This window comes from Phaseolus vulgaris, chromosome 10 (genome assembly GCF_000499845.2).
Source record: "Phaseolus vulgaris cultivar G19833 chromosome 10, P. vulgaris v2.0, whole genome shotgun sequence".
NCBI classification, from domain to species: Eukaryota; Viridiplantae; Streptophyta; class Magnoliopsida; order Fabales; family Fabaceae; genus Phaseolus; species Phaseolus vulgaris.
In genome coordinates this window covers 22,021,628-22,040,602 of record NC_023750.2, presented here as the reverse complement: position 1 = coordinate 22,040,602, position 18,975 = coordinate 22,021,628, and the positions used below count along the sequence as shown (strand labels likewise).

Genomic DNA, 18,975 nt, shown 5'->3' with positions numbered 1-18,975 from the left:
AAACCACCTTCCTCTCGCGGTTTACATAGATTTTTCCAACTTATCCATGATATCGATTTGTTGTCCTTACCCCATCCCCACAAAAACCTCCTTTGAATGCTAATGAGGCTTTTGCATACCGACTTCGGTGCTTTGAACAGGGAGAGGTAGTAGAGCAGTACAGCAGTGATGACAGACTTGACCAAACATATTCTGCCTGCCATAGAGAGAAATCTCCCTTTCCACACATTAAGTCTAGATTTCAACTTGTTCAGAACAGGCTCCCAGAACTTTTCCTTCCTTGAATTACCCCCCACTTCAATACCCAGGTAGTTAAACGGTGTTCCCATCGTAGAGCAATTTAAAGTCTTAGTGTAGCAGTCAATGTCTTTATCAAGGACGTTAAGACCTGCGAGCTTTGATTTGTGGAAGTTGATTTTAAGACTTGATGCTAACTCAAAACCCCTCAGGATTGCCTTCAGAGTCACCACATTGGTGAAGGAGTCCTCACAAAAGAACAAGGTATCATCTACAAACTGTAGGAGGCTCATGACGACCTCCTTTCTTCCTACCTTAAGGCCAGTTAATAAGTTGCCCTTTACAGCTTCCCTTACTAGCCCGACAAGGCCTTCCGCTACCACCAGAAAGAGAAAATGAGCTAATGGATCACCCTGCCGCAACCCTCTTGATGGTGTAAACTCTTCCGTTGGACTTCCGTTAACCAATACTAATACAAAAACACTTTCCATACACCCTCGAATCCACAAAATCCACCTATAGTGAAAGCCCATCCTTTGTAGCATATCATAAAGGAACTCCCATCTAACTGAGTCATAAGCTTTTCGAAATCCACTTTTAAGCATAAACCACTCCTCCCACGTCTCCTCAAGTTCTCTACCACCTCGTTAGCCATAAGAACGCTGTCTAAGATTCCTCTTCCCTTTAGGAATGTCGATTGGCTTTCAACAATGACATAGGGGAGGACTTTCTTGATCATTTCCGCCAACACCTTTGCTATGATTTTATACATAGCACCCAAAGGGAGATTGGTCTGTATTGCTCAAGCTTAGCAGGGTCCCTGACTTTGGGTACCAGAGCAACGAAGGATGCATTGCAGCCCTTCGAAATACATCCAGTTTCGTGAAACAGTACCACCACTGCCACAACTTCATCCTTTATAACTTCCCAACTTTTCTTGAGGAAGTTAAAGTTGAATCCATCAGGCCCTGACTCTTCGTGCCTTCACACTACCACACAACATCTCTTATTTCCTTCTCAGTGAAATCAGTTATCAAACTCAGATTGTCCTCTGCCGAAAGGGACTTAAACTCAACCGCATCAAGCCTTACTCCAAGGTCTTTCGTTGACTTGAACCTAGTCTCGAACAGCTTCTTTGCTTCTAGGCGCACCGTACTAGGTTCTTCACACCATTGTCCCCCTACCTCAACTCCCTTAACTTCATTTCTAAGTCTTCTCCATCTTAGAGTCGAGTGATAGAATCTGGTACATGAATCACCATTCTTGATCCAGCTTGCTCTGGCTTTTTGGCGTATTAGAGAATCTAACTTCTTATCGAGTTCCCTTAGACGACTTACCAGATCACACCTTTTCAACCTATCGGAATCCGTAAGGGTTCCATTGCAGTCTTGGCAGTCAAAAACCTCAATTTCCTGTAGAATCCTCTTTTTACTTGTATTAATGTCGCCAAACACATCCTTATTCCACACTTTTAGATCACCCTTCAAACACTTGAATTTCTCTTTAAACTTTACAAAAGCACTCCCCAGGACTGAGTAGGAATTCTAGTTCTTCTTCACCATCTCACAGAAACCCCTCTCCATAAACCATGCATTAATGGTACGGAATGGCTTCGGAACCCAATCTTTATCCATCGACTTCACCACTATTGCACAGTGGTCGGACACTTCTCTATTTTGTACATCCTGTTTGCATATAGGCCAGTTATCCATCCACTTCCCAGAGACAAGCAATCTGTCTAATCTACTCTTTGCCAAGCCATTGGAGTTGAACCATGTAAATTTTTTACCCACAATGGGAATATCAAGCAAAAGGTTAATATCAATGAATGTATTGAAACCCTTAATCTCGCTTGAATGGTCATTTGGATGGTCACCCTACCCGTGCTTCCTTTCCTTTTACTACGACTTCTTATGGCATTAAAGTCACCACACAAGCTCCACACCATAACTTGTGATGTGGCTTTGATGTTAGACAGCTCCGCCCAAAGAGACTGCTTGTCAGACAGGTTGCAATTGGCGTAGACGTTTACCACTGCACATGTGAGATTGGATTTGAGGTAACAGCCATAAACTACTATGTACCCCTTTCCCATCAAATGACTAGTGTAGCTAAAAGCTTCCTTAGACCACATCGACAATAAGCTTCCTCTTCCATTATCTCCTTCATAATGTAGCCATCCAATTTTGTTATCCCCCCATAAAGAGTAGCATTTAGCATCTGATAACTCCTTTGCTTTCGTTTCTTGTATACACACAAATTTCGCTCCCTCGCAAGCTATTAGTTGTCTCAAGTACCTAGCTTTAGTACTGCCCCCCATACCTCTAATATTTAGGTTCACAATTATCATAGGACACATTTCTCAATACCCTCCTTATAGCAGTTCACAACCTCCAAGTCTCTTTCTTCCATACTACCATATTCTTTGATGACCTCATCTTCTTCTCCTCTACAAAACAATCCACATTTTTTCCAACTTCCCACAGATTGGGTGGTTCTTCCATAACACACATATGGTGCAAGCGAGAGTTGCAATTGTTTATATCCTTATCAGAGATGGATGTTAGGGATATTTTGTTCCTATGATTAGCCGAACTGGCCACCTATGATTAGACTCAGCCTTGCCGATCGCCTTGGATGGGAAAAAGGCTCTCCCAAATCAGCAAGCCCTTTCTTCAAATATGGAGAATTGGACTTACTTCTCTCCCTTACCCCCTCTTCTCCTACAGGAATAAGAGAGATTGATGCACCTGGGGGCTTGACTCCTACTGGTCCACCGTCTTCGTCACCTCCATTCGTATATTGCACCCTGTTGTTCTCCTTTGACCGTGACGACGATCCGCATTGCGATACACAAACCCCTGTAATTCTACCATCTGAGGTTGCCATATGTGATGCTTTACTACCACTCACTCTCGGCCCTCCTATGGAGCTTCTACACGGTGTGCAGGTGTAACCAGCAGTCTCCAAATGGTGTGCAGGTGTAACCAGGAGCGTTCCGCTGTCGGGGTTCCTCTCCAAATGGCCTAATCACGGACCCACCAACTTCTTCTTCTTGCTGGGTTGCAGAAAAGGGCCCTCCCTCTACTAATGGAACCACCAACTTTCCTTCGAGGCCCTAAGCCCCAGAGTTTTCATTAAGGTTATTTTTGCACTCAACTTCCACTACCATTGTTGCCAGGTCAGCTTGTATAGAAGTCCCCTCAAAATCTGCTCCGCAGACTAATTCAAAACCAACCACCAAGTCAACTCCTATCAATCCCTTTTGCCCCTTGCTTTCCCTATTCGTTATTACTTTTCCTTCTGACCTCTGCCCTTCTTTACTTTTCGACAAAGAACCCACAAAGGTGATTTTGTCTTATGTGGGTATTGTTCATCTTCTACCATTCTCTCTTTCCCTTTCTCCTCCCCATTTGAACGGCGGCCCTCCATCTCCCATAACCTATTCACCTCCTCGTCATTGTTCACGGAGAAGTTCGTCTCTTCTATATAGGTTTCTAAGGAAGAAACACTATCCGTCGACTCAGATGAGGGGTATTTGTTCTTACACCTTCCTCCATAAGGCTCCGGGGATTCCTCTTCAATAAGAATATTACACAACTGATTATTGACCTTCACACATTTCGCCATCTTCTCACTCTCCAGTTTTAAGATTCGCACTTGTATTCGCGCATATTCCAGTAACTCACATGACGTAGTAGAATCCGCAACAGCCTTAAGCGTAGCCGAAGGAGCCATAAGACCAATTACTTTAGTGAAGCAATCCCTATTCCAGAATGCAAATGACAACCCATAACATCTCACCCACACTGTCTTATGGCTCGGGCTATTGGCAACTGACCAAGGTTTGACACTATCAAAAATACTATCAACCCATTCCTTGTTAAGCTTTATAACGTCCTCCATACTCTCCCCTGCTCTTGGCGTAAGCAGAACTAAGTTGTCACCCAGAGGCCTCATTTTAACCATATTCATACCCCCTTTCACTAACTCCTCCCCTAGCTGGTCAACGTCCAAGTCATCTCTAAGCTTCCCCACAACGCTTCTTTCTATCCACGGCATGATACATTGTTGTGCTTTGATACTCTGGCCCTTCCACTGCTCTTACGATTCACCTATTACAGCTTCAGCATATGACCTGTTTCCATTCCTCGCCACCCACTTCTCCTCCCTTCTCTGTTCCCGGATAGGCTCGTAGTTTTGTTGCTCTTGCTTCCATGTTTCATTCTTCCTCTCCCTGTATGGTTCTCTCGAAGTCCTCCCCTCCACCCTACCTGGTCCATGTTGCTGTCTACAGTATTTTGGCACATTCCCAAAGTGCTTCTTGTTCCCTATATAGAGCTGATCCAGCTCTCTCTCCAAACGCCCCATGTTTCTCACTCCAAAGAACCTCACAAACCCAAACCTCCTTCCCCATTTGTTTGGTCTTCGTGCAATGAAGACCTCTTTCACTCTAGCCCATCTTTGGAACACCTTGAACATTTCTAGCTCACCATGATCGTTTGGGAAGTTTGAAAAGAAAAAAGTTGTATACACTACAAAAAAACGTGTATAATGCGGCGGTTATTTTCGCAAAAACTGGCGTTTTTAACTGTCGCATTATATGTCTGTGGCGGTATCGCGTACAGCCAGAATTCTTGCCGCCACATAGTATGCATTGTATAAAGTGACGGTTTTAAGCGTGCAATTGGCGTCAGTTATAAATGTCGTAATTTTAAAACTGGGTAAACCAATTCAAACGTAAATAGTGGCAGTTTTAACCGCCACTTAATACAGTATAGTATGACATTTATAATTGTCACAATTCGAATATTAAATATTTAAATTTATTTTTAATATTTATAATAATTTATTTAATTCTATTTTATAATTTGATTTCATAATTTTATTTAATTTCATATTATAATTAAACTTTAATTTTATTTTCAACATTTATAATAACTTATTTAATTCTATTTTATAATTTGATTTTATAATATTAATTAATTTGATATTATGTTTCATAATATATATATATATATAAGTTATAACATAAACTAATTTCATAATATAATTAAAATTGAGAAATATAATAATCAAAAGATGAATTCATTCATTCATTGAAAGAACAAAGTTGATAATGTCAGACTAATCCAAACAACAAGTAAATTAAATTGTCAAAATGTAAATTGTTTCACTTTCTTAACATATGTTTAAAGTTAATTGACAATTTTTAAAAAATAAATGAAAACAATATTATAATAAAATTTTGGAACCAAAATATAAAATTTGCAATCAATGGGATTCAAAGCCAAGTTCATTCAGATAACTCAAAGAAAATTTAACCACTACACCAAGCAAATACTTTAGTATGATTGTGATTTTTATTATACTAATTATTATTAACAATATTAACAATATTAATATTAATATTAATAATAAGAATATAATATTAATAATATGAATATAATATTAATAATATGAATATAATATTAATAATATTAATATAATATTAATAATATTAATAATATGAATAATAATATTAATAATAATATTAATAATAATATTAATAATATTAATAATAATATTAATAATATTAATAATAATATTAATAATATTAATAATAATATTAATAATATTAATAATATTATTAATAATATTAATAATATTCATAATATTCATAATAATATTCATAATATTCATAATAATATTTATAATAATATTAATTACATTTATAATAATATTTATAATATTAATAATAATATTTATAATAATATTTATAATAATTTTAATTATAATAATAATATTAATAATGTTAATAATAATATTAATAATAATATATAACTATATATAAAGGGGATTCCCCTCTTAACTGTTTTTTTCTTTTTACATAAATTGTTTCTCTATTTTATCCTCATTTTAATATTTATTTTATTATTTTATTTTGGATATTTCAGTCATTTTGTCATTTTTCTGAGCAGTTACTAAATATACTACAATTTTTATTATATTTGATTTTGAAAACTGCTTTTCTTTTTTGAAAAAAATTAATATTTTTTTATTTTTTAAAATCAATATCGGGTAAGTTTTGTTTCTGCACATCACGTTCTTGGTTGGTTCTCTTTTATTATTTTATTTAATTATTTTGTAACTACTTGAACAGTTACAACAGTTTCGAAATGGTAAAATTGAAAAATATTACTTAAATTAAAAATTGAGAAAAAAAGGAGTCTTAATGTTAAATTTAAAAAAAAAAAACTGATTGAGAAACTAGATGTTTGTTTAAGAGAGTGGAGGAGATTGAACTTTGGATTGAAAACATGCGTATTTTCTCCCTCTATACGTTTTGCTCATTTTCTATATGTTCATGTTGCTATTTTTTCTCTCTTTTGATTTTTCCAATTCTCATTCATTTGTTGTTTTATCAGGACTTCATATCGCGTTAAATCTTGATGGCATTGGGATTTCTTCTGAAAAAATTCTCACTTCGCAAAATACTTCCTTTTATGTTTTCTTTTTTATCTTCTATTGGATGAAAATTAATCATGCACTTTTCATTGATTGTTTGTGGATTTTTTGGGGTTTTTTTTGCAGTGGCTTTGGATCAGTGATTGGGAAAATCTTGAGAAACTATGGTGTTTTCGATATGTTCTGGGAGCATCTCTCCAAGGTTTATTTGTTTTCAAGGAACAAAATATTTTTGTTTTCTGTTTTTATCTTCTATTAGATGAAAATTAGTCATGCACTTTTCATTGATTGTTTGTGAGTTTTTGGGGCATTTTTTGCAGTGGCTTTGGATCAGTGATTGGGAAAATCTCGAGAAACTATGGTGTAGCATCTCTCCAAGGTTTATTTGTTTTCAAGAAACTATGCAGGTTTTGTTGTCTAATGATTATGAAGGTTTTGTTGTCTAATGATTATGAAGGTTTTGTTGTCTAATGATTATGAAGGTTTTGTTGTGTCTAATGAGGGTCTAGCCTATACTCAAGACTGAAAAAGATGTTGATGTAAGTTCTTTAGAAGAAGAATTTGTCGAAGACCTTCTTGAGCAACATAATGAGATTGAGTATCTGTAATCTACTTTTGCAAATCAAATGACATATGATCTTAACAACCTAATTTTGCAAAGGTTCTTTCGTTGTTCCCTTTTTGTTTTCTTCCATTTCTTCTTCTTTGGGCAATTCATTATCTACCATGAATTTGAATTATATACATATATATTACGGTATGTAGATGTACACTACATTTCTTTCTTGGTATCAAAAAAGTGCAACAAATCTAATACATATACCCCAAATTTTTATATCTTAATTATAAAGCATTAAAGTTAAATATATATTAATTATTGTTTTTATGATCATTTAATACCTGTTGTGATTTTCGTCTGCCTATCATAATTCTTTGGTGTTGTTACCGTCTTTGTAATTTGATAACATAGAACCTGTATTTTCTCAATATTGCACTACATTATAATTCAAACCTTTTTAACTTTTTTGCTTTGCTTTATATTAAATTATAAAAAAAAATAGAAAGTGATAACTTTTCATACTCTAATTTCACATCCGCAGTCATAGAATAATGTTTTTTCATCATTACTCTAATTCAAATTTGAACAGTAAAATTAGTATGTAAAATATCTCAATTTTTTATTTTATGCATTATCTTATTTTGGTTTATATTTTTTTTATTTTATGTATTATCTTCTTTCGGTTTATATTTTCTTCTGCCTATCATAATTCTTTGGTGTTGTGACCGTCTTTGTAATTTGATAACATAAAACCTGTATTTTCTCAATATTGCACTACATTATAATTCAAACCTTTTTAATTTTTTTGCTTTGCTTTATTTTAAATTATAAAAAAAATAGAAAGTGATAACTTCTCATACTCTAATTTCACCTCCGCAATCATAGAATAATATTTTTTCATCATTACTCTAATTCAAATTTGAACAGTAAAATTAGTATGTAAAATGTTTCAATTTTTTATTTTATGTATTATCTTATTTCGGTTTATATTTTCTTCTGCCTATCATAATTCTTTGGTGTTGTGATCGTCTTTGTAATTTGATAACATAAAACCTATATTTTCTCAATATTGCACTACATTATAATTCAAACACTTTTAACTTTTTTAGCTTTGCTTTATTTTAAATTATAAAAAAAATGAAAAGTGATAACTTCTCATACTCTAATTTCACCTCCGCAATCATAAAATAATGTTTTTTCATCATTACTCTAATTCAAATTTGAATAATAAAATTAGTATGTAAAATATTTCAATTTTTTATTTTTATTTATGAAGATCTGATTTTTTTTTTATGTTGTGGAACATAATTTAATGGGAGCTCTTTTAAAATTATTGTGTAAACCATAATAAACATAATTTTACGAAATTTAATGAGTTTTAATAATATTCAATCAATATGCATTTAAAAAAAATATTTTTATGACATAATTTTCACAATCTATGTTAAAACAAAATGAGTATATATATATGATCGTCTATATATTTGATTTAAAAGGTTAAATATTATTATAATCACTAAAACAATGTATTAACTAAAACCTAAGTTTCTTTTAATTTGAAATACTAATTAAGATAAATAAAGTAATAAAATATTTAAATTAAAATAAATTTTGTTTAGTTGTAAAATTAATTCAAGTAATTTATCTAATGTTAAAATATTTGTTTATTTTTTTACGATATCACAATATAAAAGTAAAAAAATAGATATAAAATTAAAAAATTAAAAATATGAGAAAATATGTGATAAGAATATTTTAATAGATTAATACTTAACAATTTCAAAGTTTAAAAAAAAAATTCATTCTAAAACGATTCAATATAAAAATCACACTAAGTTAGATTTATTTAAATAGGAAAAATGATATAAATAAATTGTATATTATATATTGAAAATCAAATATCCAAACTCTAAAGAATCATTACTTATGGTTCAAGATTTGATAAATAGTCAAATCAGTAAAGTTAAAAAATATTGATACATAATAATAATAAAATTAATAACAAAAATAAAAAAATACAATAATTATAAAAATAATATATTAAATACATAATAATAAAAATAAAATATAGATATACATTAAAAACAAAAATATAAAATGCGGATACACAGGCGCGAGAGTATACAGTTAAAAGAGTAGTGTGTATCCGCATTTTTTATTTCTCTTTCTTTAGTATTTTTTTATTCTTCAAAAACAATTTCTCTTAATAACATTAAAATGAGAAGTTAAAGAGTATACAGTTAAAGAGTCGGTTAATAAAATAGTGGAGAGCAGTAATTAAAAGTTACATATGGTAAAGAGAATGAATGAATTTTCAAAATTTAAAATTTAAAATTACTATTTGAATTTAAAATCGTCTCTCAAGATAGAAAATAATTAAATAGAATTTGAGTTTCATATTTTTTTATAATTTTTTATCCTGCCTGTTGACCAAAACGCTGGAGCTTTGCCTCGTCAAACTTGGATCAACGTATGCGCCGTGTTTGCCTCCGTCCTTCGCCGCGATCCACCTCAAGAACCTGCAAAAGACGAAACGGCGCCGCTGCGGCCGATCGCACTCCAACGCCCAAGTCAGTGACTGAACCACCAATTACTAAGAGTAACACTAAAGAACTCTAAGGAACCGTGAACCAGTTCTCTCTCAGTATACTCAAGAACTCGCAAGCGTAAAGAAGACAATCTGAACGTGCGTACCTCAGAAGTTTGTTGGAAACTCTTATATACCTGGACACTTTCTCTCTCCTGGCAGTTACACATCTGGACACGTGGCTCGCATCCAGCTGTACACGTGCCATCATCTGGAGCATCCTTGACTTGGGCGCTACTTCTGACTCTCCTTTGGCTAAGTTACTTATGCATGATACTACTCAGTGCATAGTTGTCTTGGAGCGCGATCTCTACTGGATTGGCGAGTTAGGGTGCCTTCGTACACACCTTCCCTGTGGTCTCGCCGGCCGCCTTCATGATCTGCACCACCTGTTTCACCGTGTATGCTCAAGCAAGCTGTCCCCCGACCTCATCCTCTGGCCAGCTGGAAAATGTCTATCTGCCTTCATCTCCGGCGATGTCCTTGTTTCGGCGATCTCTAATCACTTGGTCGCCTGGGTTTACATCTGGCGACTTCATCTTTAACTCGGTGACCGCCGGTTCTGGTGTGCTGGAGATCGGAGCACGCCAACTTAATAACTGGCGACTACACGAGCCCCCCGACTTCCTTCCCTTCTGCCAGCCAGGCGTCCCATCAACACGCCTATACAATAGCTTGACGCTACGTCATCACTTCCGACTACCAGGGCGGTACACAAGCCCCCCAGTCTTAAATGAAGACTTGTCCAGCGAAAAGACTAAAGGAGTCACGTCAATACCGATCTACATGGCGCTGGCGCAGAATTCCAAGCGGTTGTACTTTCTGCTTTCCTGACGCTCCACCAAACACTCCTCCAATCGCTCGACACGTGGCTTCATCAACGGTTACCTTTAATTGTCGTTTGCGCTTCCAAAACCCACTTGAAAGACCCTTAAACCCATTTCACCCCACTGTTCCATCACTTTCTTCGTTTCCTCAAACGCTCCAAGTTTCTTCTGCAAAAGCTCACGACGCTCTTCAACTTCCTGAATCCTCGACTTTCTTCATCGTTCTTCCGATCATAAAAAGGTACCCCCTTTACTTCTTCTGCTGAGTTTTCCTGCATTTTAACCGATTCGCATCATCCATTAACTGTCTGATGCATACGCTGTGGGCTGTTTCTTCTATTTCTCCTTTCTCGTAACTTAGGGCTTCGTCTTTGTTACAACGAACCTTCGTTCGTTCGTTTTTCACCCTTCTTTCACGATCGAGTCAGCCTCTGCGAACCCTGATCACCTTTTCTTTTCTTCTTCCTTTGCAGTTTCCGCGATGGCTCGCTCAAAGATCACCCCAAATCCTCCTCCCTCGTCACGAAACCCTTCATCTCAAGCACACATCCCACCGCGAGCACCTGGTGCTTCTTCTTCCCAGGCTGAGAGGCGTGCACCCTCCCGCCCTAACCTGGCTCAGGCTACTCCACCTGTCGCCGGAGGAGCCTCCGTTCCTTCCCCAGACTTCAAAAAATTATACCCATGGGCCACCCCGACCTTGTTGAAGGAAACCTCCTCAGTGAACTCTGCTGGGGCAGTTCTTCGATTGAAGAAAAGGGACCAGCCTCACCTGTCGTTCCACAAGGAGCATGACGACAAGATGATGGTGCTACCTTGCCCCCCGACATGCCAGTGTGCGCCGACGACAAAGGGAACAACGGCGGGTTGTTCTGCTTCGTATACACCACCCTGTTCAAGAAGGTGAAACTTAGGTTTCCCTTCACTCGCTTTGAAAGGGAGCTACTGACCGAGCTCGACATCGCCGCTGCTCAGCTTCATCCCAACAGCTGGGCATTCGTGCGGGCGTTCCAGATCATGTGCGACCATCTGGGGCTGCCAGCGTCAGTGGATGTTTTTCTTTTCCTTTTCGAAGCCAAACACCCGGGAGATCGCCTGTGGGTGAGTCTGAACGGGATTGCTGGGAGGTCGATCCTCTCTATCTTCCAGCAATCCTACAAAGATTGGAAAGGCAAGTTTGTCCAGGTGCGCCCAAACGACAAGGACGCCTCACTGCTCGACGGCTTCCCCTTGTATTGGGTAAACAAAGGGAATAAAGAGTCCAAGGGAAGCTTCAGGAGGCCAAGAAGTCCTGACAGCATGGGTGCTTTGGACAAGGATTTGTGCTTCTTCTGGAAGAGCGTGGCAGACGCCAATATTACCTTCCTCACCACTACGCTCATCTCCTTCGAGTTCTTCGAAGATCAACTCGAAGTTCGCATAGGTTAGAACTCACCTCAACGTCTAAGTCATTACCTTGACATTACCTCTGCTAACTGTTTCCGGGCGTCTTGTCTGTTGTGCACAAGACTTTGGTTTTATTTTCTGCACCACTTATCTGCTTTTGCTGCATACTGACTTATGCGTTTATCTTTCTCTCTGAGCTAACCCATGTATCTTTGCATTATGCAGATCGTATGTTGGGCCAGGGAAAACTAGCTGAACTGAGGGCGCTCGCCCGAGCCCACGGGTTGGCGTCCGGTTCCCAGACTGTGCCAAACTCAGTGGTGGAGATCGCCGCTGCACAGGGCAGATCGCCACCCAAAGGCCCAACTCCTTCCGAGGCCCAGCCCGTCAATCAGCGCAAAAAGCTTATCCTCAGGAAACCAAAGAGGAAAACCCCTCAAGTGGTTCATGAGGAAGAAGAAGAAGACGATGAGGCGACTGAAGATGGCCTCATCACCAAGAGGAAGAGGGTGGCGCCTTCTTCACCATCTGCTCCACCTCCTCCTCCAACATCAACACCACCTTCCACACCCGCTCCGCCTTCAACACTGCTTCCTCCACCAGCTCCCACCTCGCCAGTCCAAGTGGTTCCTCTGGCATCCGCCCTTCCTGTGGTTGAGGCCGCCGAGCCTAACTTCATGGAGAACCCCCCGAGCGCCTCCACGCCCTATGTATCGGCTGGAGGGGGTCCTCCTTCAAACGCCTCAACCGCAAATGCTGCACCAGTCGGGGATGAGGGTGCTCACAATTCACCTATCCTCATCACTGAATCCCCGACGTCGTCACCACGCCAAGAAGCACCCATTCCACAACCAACTCAAGAAGGTGGCGGCGAGAACCAACAACAAGCCCCCCCGGTGCCTCCACAAGCAAACCTCTCTCTTGAGGTCAAAAGGGTGTGGGAGCCCTTCTCAGCAAAACTGAAGATGATGGCGGAGGATTTCCCCTCCATCATATCCAAAGCTGTGGAGAGCAACAAGAGAAGATTGAGCTGGAGAGCAAGCTGGTACCCTATCGCGTCAAAGTGGCTGACCTGGAGGCGTTGATCAAAGCAGACGCCGCCAAGGTAAAGAACCTCGAGAAAAGGTCAGCCGATCGGGAGGTCTTCTTGGGGAAGGTGGAAAAGGAGAGAGACGACACCATGGCCAAGCTCGCCGAAGCCAACGAAGAAAACGGGAAGATCGCCGCAGAGTTGGCCCAGGTGCAGGCAGAATCCAAGAAGGTTACTGAAGACCTTCTTCAAGCTCGGGAAACAATTGAAGAACTCAAGAAACAAGCTGACGAGCTAAAGCAGCAGAACGAGGGGCTAAAGAAACAGATTGAAGAACTTGAGCTGAGCTCTGCCCAGATTCTCGCTGCTGGATTCGAGGCCGCCCGGGAACAGTTCGCCTGCCTGTACCCCGACTTGGACCTTTCCATGGTGTCTCTCAACAACGAGGTGGTGGACGGGAAGGTTGTTCCTTCTGAAGACTGATTGCTTCCCTCCATCCACGATTCTTATGCTTTCTCCTTTAGATATACCTACCTTGTAATAAACTTTCTCTTTTCTTGTACATGTATCTTGAACTGATTATACCTTATGACAAAGTCTTTGTACTTCTTCTTATAACTTCTCTGTCTGCTTTATCTCTTCTTGTATAATTCACTTCAACGAAATTAACTTAGTAACTTCATAAGCGCAATTATATACTACCCGCTACGAACCATCAGCTTTCGAACAATAACACTCTAACAACTTGTAACTTCAAGGTAACGAACTTTAGCGTAAAATCGCTCTTCGAATAACGAACTTCAACTCAACTAATGGCTTAAGACACCGCTCATCTGATCTGCCTTATCAAAACGGGTCTTGACTTTCTCGCTATTGCTTGAATTTCCCCTGGTCGCCAAAGACTCTTGGCGATATCAACTTCCTCCTGGCTTCACAACTTGGCCATTGTTCCTTTATCTGGGGGTAGAGGCGCCTTTCGGATCCTTCTCTACCTCCCTGAGCTTCGGAACAAGAGACCGGGTGGCTAGGCGTTCTCTTCGAACCTACCTTAGCCACCCTCCAAACTTCTTCCACCCTTCACACCATACCTGAACTCGTTCAAGACGAGAAGGATTTTCTCTTGCCTGAACTCGCTCATCGGCGAGAAGGTCTTTAACTTGCCTGAACTCGCTCATCGGCGAGAAGGTCTTTAACTCGCCTGAACTCGCTCATCGGCGAGAAGGTCTTTATCTCGTGCCTCTACATTGCCCCAGAGGTTACATCTCGTCTCCCCCAGAAACACTGAGGACTTTTTGTTGGTGCCTCTACATTGCCCCAAGGGTTACATCTTCTCTCCCCCAGAAACACTGAGGACTTTTCACTGGTGCCTCTACATTGCCCCAGAGGCTACGTCTTCTCTCCTCTGGAAGCACTGAGGACTTTTCACTGGTGCCTCTACATTGCCCCAGAGGCTACATCTTCTCTCCTCTGGAAGCACTGAGGACTTTTTACTCTTCCTCGCCTGCACTCGCTTGACAACGAGGAGGTCTTTATCTCGCCTCAGAACGCGCGAGGGCGTTGAGGTCTTTAAACTGGTGCCTCCGATCGCCGAAAGACGATGAGGACTTTAACTTTAACTGATGCCGCCAATCGCCGAAAGACGATGGGGACTTAGAAACTTTTTAGAAAGCATGCAACATAACTTCAACTTGCCTTAAATCACATATAAGTGACAAGGTCTTTCTTCAAAACTTTTGGAAAACAGCAAGCATGCAATCTGAAACACCTTAAACTTCGAAAACTCTTCTTTATTGGGTGGCCTCATTAAAAACCCTCCTTAGGGAAAAAAGAGTGCCCCCTCCAAACTGTTTTAACAGAAACATTGTAATATAACTTCGTGTTCGTCTTTACTTACAAAGTTCTTAACTGTAATATAACTTGAGGTGCGTGGCGTTCCAAGTGCGAGGAATGGCCCCTCCTTCCAATGTTTCTAAGCGGTAGGCGCCGTTCCCGAGCGCCTCGGTTATTCTGAACGGTCTCGTCCACTTAGGCGACAGCTTATTCTCCATCTCATACTGGTGGGCTTTCCTCATCACCAGGTCGCCCTCTCTGAACTGTCTTGGCATCACCTTCGAGTTATATCTTCGTTCGATCCTTCTCTTCACCGCCTCAAATTTTAATCTCGCCTCTTCCCTGACCTCATCCAGTAGGTCCAGGTTCAACCTTCTCTCCTCATTCGAGTCTTCCTCCACGAAGTTTTGGAATCTCGGCGAGCTCTCCTGGATCTCTACTGGAATCATTGCGTCGCACCCATAGACCAAGCTGAACGGGGTCTCATGGGTTCCTGACTGCTCGGTGGTGTGGTACGCCCAGACTATACGGGGTACCTCTTCAGCCCAACTTCCTTTGGCTTTCTCTAGCCTTCTCTTCAAACCTCTTAGCAACACCCGATTGGCTGACTCTACTTGGCCATTCGTCTGAGGGTGCTCAACGGATGCAAACACTTGTTGAATTCCCACCCCTTCGCACAGCTTCTTAAACAGGTGACTTGCAAACTGAGTCCCATTGTCCGACACCAGGCGCTTGGGCACACCAAACCGGCACACAATGTTCTTCCACACGAAACCTTCGATCTTGTGTGCGGTAATCAGGGCCACTGGTTCTGCTTCGATCCACTTGGTGAAATATTCAATCGCCACCACCAAGTACTTCATTTGCCTGATCGCCAGCGGGAATGGTCCCAGGATGTCGATTCCCCATGTATGAAACGGCCAAGGGCTATAAATCGACTTCAACTCCTCGGGAGGCGCCTTGTGCCAATCGGCGTGCTGCTGGCATTGCTTGCAGCACTGCGCATATTTCTTGCAGTCTTCTCTCACTGTTGGCCAGTAGTAGCCTGCACGGAGAGTCCTTGCGGCCAGAGCTCGACCCCCGACGTGGCTTCCGCATATCCCTTCATGGAGCTCTGCCATAATTCTCGTACATTTCTCGCCATGCACACATTCCAGGAGTGGGTGAGTGAACCCAAACCTGTACAACTCGCCATCAATCATTGTGAACTTGCTAGAATTCTTCTTTATCTTCCTAGCTTCCGTCGGATCCAGCGGGAGAAGGCCATCTGCCAGGCATCGCTTGTACTGTGTTACCCAGGTGTTTGGCTCATGGGTCGTGCAGACCTGCGTCATGTTCACCTTCTCTCCCCGACATGCTCTTATTCTCGGCGATCTCAAAGTCTCTTGAGTCAGGGATCTGTGACTCCTCGCCGCTTTCTCCGTCGACTTGCTTATCTGAAGAACCAGGTGATCTGCTACAAATGCCCTCGGCGTCTTCAGAGTTTCTTGAATCACCGTCCTCTGCCTACCCCCCTTGCCTGAACTGGCGAGCTTAGCTAGCAAGTCAGCTCGGGCATTCTGCTCTCTGGGCACATGCACCACTTCAAAGGAGGCAAAGGAACTCTTCAATTCCTGTACATACTCCAGGTAAGCCGCCATTTGTGGATCTTTAACCTGGAACTCGCCTGTTACTTGTCCCGTGACTAACAGCGAGTCACTCTTAGCCATCAGCACCCTAGCTCCCATCTCTTTAGCCAGCAAGATACCGGCGATCAGCGCCTCATATTCTGCTTGATTGTTGCTGGCTTTGAAGGCAAACCTCAGGGATTGTTCGATCAGCACGCCGTTGGGTCCCTCCAAAATGACCCCAGCACCGCTTCCCTGCTGGTTCGACGATCCATCCACTGAAAGCACCCAACGAAAGTCACCCCCTTCAGCTCGTGTCGCTTCAGACGAGAGCTCGACCACGAAGTCTGCGAAGATCTGCCCCTTGATCGGACCTCGGGGCTCATATTTAATATCAAACTCCGACAGCTCCACTGCCCACTTCACCATCCTCCCAGCGACGTCAGGCTTCTTCAAAACCTTCTGGATGGGCAAGTCGGTCATCACCAGTATCGTGAAGCTATGGAAATAGTGGCGTAATCTCCTCGCCGAAAAGACTACCGCCAGTGCAGCCTTCTCCAGGGCCTGATACCTCGTTTCGGGACCCTGCAGTACCTTACTAACAAAATAAATAGGCTTTTGAGCCTGATCTTGGTCCTAGGCGAGCACCGCACTCACCGCCCTCTCAGTTACAGCAAAATACAACCTGAGAGGGGTCCTCACCAGCGGTTTGCACAAAACCGGCGGGCTCGCCAGATACTCCTTAAGCTTGACGAAGGCTTCTTCGCACTCCTTCGTCCAGGCAAATTTGTTATTCCGCCTTAAGCACTGAAAATACGGATGGCCCTTCTCTCCGCTAGCTGACACAAAACGAGACAGGGCGGCCATCCGACCGGTAAGCTGCTGTACTTCCTTCACGGTAGCTGGGCTCCTCATCGCCAAGATGGCGGCGCACTTATCAGGGTTGGCTTCTATTCCTCTCTCAGTCAAGAGGAAACCCAAGAACTTTCCAGCTTCCACGCCAAAGATGCACTTCTCAGGATTCAGCTTCAACTTAAACTTGGCGATCGTAGTGAACAACTCCTCCAAGTCCGCAACGTGCTTGCTTTTCTCTGGCGAGGTCACGACCATGTCATCTACGTACGCTTGCACATTCCTTCCCAGCATTGGTGCAAGTACCCGATCCATCAACCTCTGGTACGTGGCCCCCGCGTTCTTCAGCCCAAACGGCATCACCTTGTAGCAGTAGCACGATCTCTCGGTCATGAAGGCAATCTTCTCTTCATCCATGGGATGCATCTTGATTTGGTTATACCCCGAGAAGGCATCCAGGAAACTCAACAACTTACACCCTGCAGCACTATCCACCAGGGCGTCTATGCTTAGTAAAGGATATGAGTCCTTTGGGCAAGCCTTATTCAGATCAGTGAAATCAACGCACATGCGCCATTTCCCATTACTCTTCTTCACCGGTACGACATTTGCCAGCCATTCAGGGTACTGGACTTCCCTGATGTGGCCTGCAGCGAGGAGCTTCTGGGTTTCGTCTCTGATCGCCTGCCTCCTCTCCTCGTTGAACTTTCTTCTCCTCTGCCGCACTGGTCTCACCAAGTTGTCCATCGCCAAATGATGGCACAAGAAGTCGGGATCGATCCCGGGCATGTCCGAAGCGGACCATGCAAACGCATCCAGATGCCGCTCTATCACCTTGGCGATCTGGTCCTGGAGCTCGACCTCCAGAGATCTTCCCAGCTTGAAAATCTTTCCTCCGATCTCTCTCTCAAGCCACTGCTCGACGGGTTTTGGCCTGGTTTCTCTGGCGATCACCGCCCTGGCGATCCCCAGCTCCCTCGCTTCCTCAGGGCGATTCCTTCCCTCTTCTTCCTCTAAACCGGTGTTCCCCTCCCCCAGCTCAGCGTCCACCATCACTACGTCACTTCCGGCGGTCTCTTCTATTACCGTCGATCTGGGTTTCGCACCAGGAGGCAGGGTGGTTGTCACGTAACTCACAGACCTTTTGTTTTTCAGGCTATTCTCATAGCACTTCTTCGCTTCTTTCTGGTCGGATTTGATGGTGATCACCACCCCCTCCATAGACGGCAACTTCACCTTCATGTGTCGGGTCGACGGTATAGCGCCTATTCTGTTGAGCGTGGGTCTTCCCAGCAGAATGTTGTATGCTGAAGGGGCGTTTACGACAAGGTATTTGATTTTCTCCGTTCTCGAACCCGCCTCATCTGTAAACGTAGTCCTCAACTCGATGTTCCCCCTGACCCCCACCTGGTCACCAGCGAAACCATACAAACACCCTCCATAGGGCCTCAGCTGGTCAAGGGGTAACTCCAACTGCGTGAAAGTCGGCCAGAACATCACGTCTGCCGAGCTTCCTTGGTCCACCAGAACCCTGTGGACCTTCCTTCCTGCTGTGATCAGCGAGATGACTATGGGGTCGTTGTCATGAGGCACAACGTCCCGAAGATCTTGCT

At 41.9% G+C, this 18,975-nt stretch overlaps 1 protein-coding gene across 1 annotated transcript; it reads right to left on the bottom strand.

Annotated features, from left to right (window-relative positions):
* Positions 1-1,226: 1,226 nt before the first annotated feature.
* On the bottom strand, positions 1,227-2,557 carry LOC137816892 (uncharacterized). The gene is made up of 3 exons (XM_068620055.1): positions 2,027-2,557; positions 1,797-1,922; positions 1,227-1,718 (listed from the first exon to the last, which is right to left on the bottom strand). The coding sequence occupies exons 1-3, from the start codon at positions 2,555-2,557 to the stop codon at positions 1,227-1,229; spliced, it is 1,149 nt and encodes a 382-aa protein (XP_068476156.1).
* Positions 2,558-18,975: the final 16,418 nt, after the last annotated feature.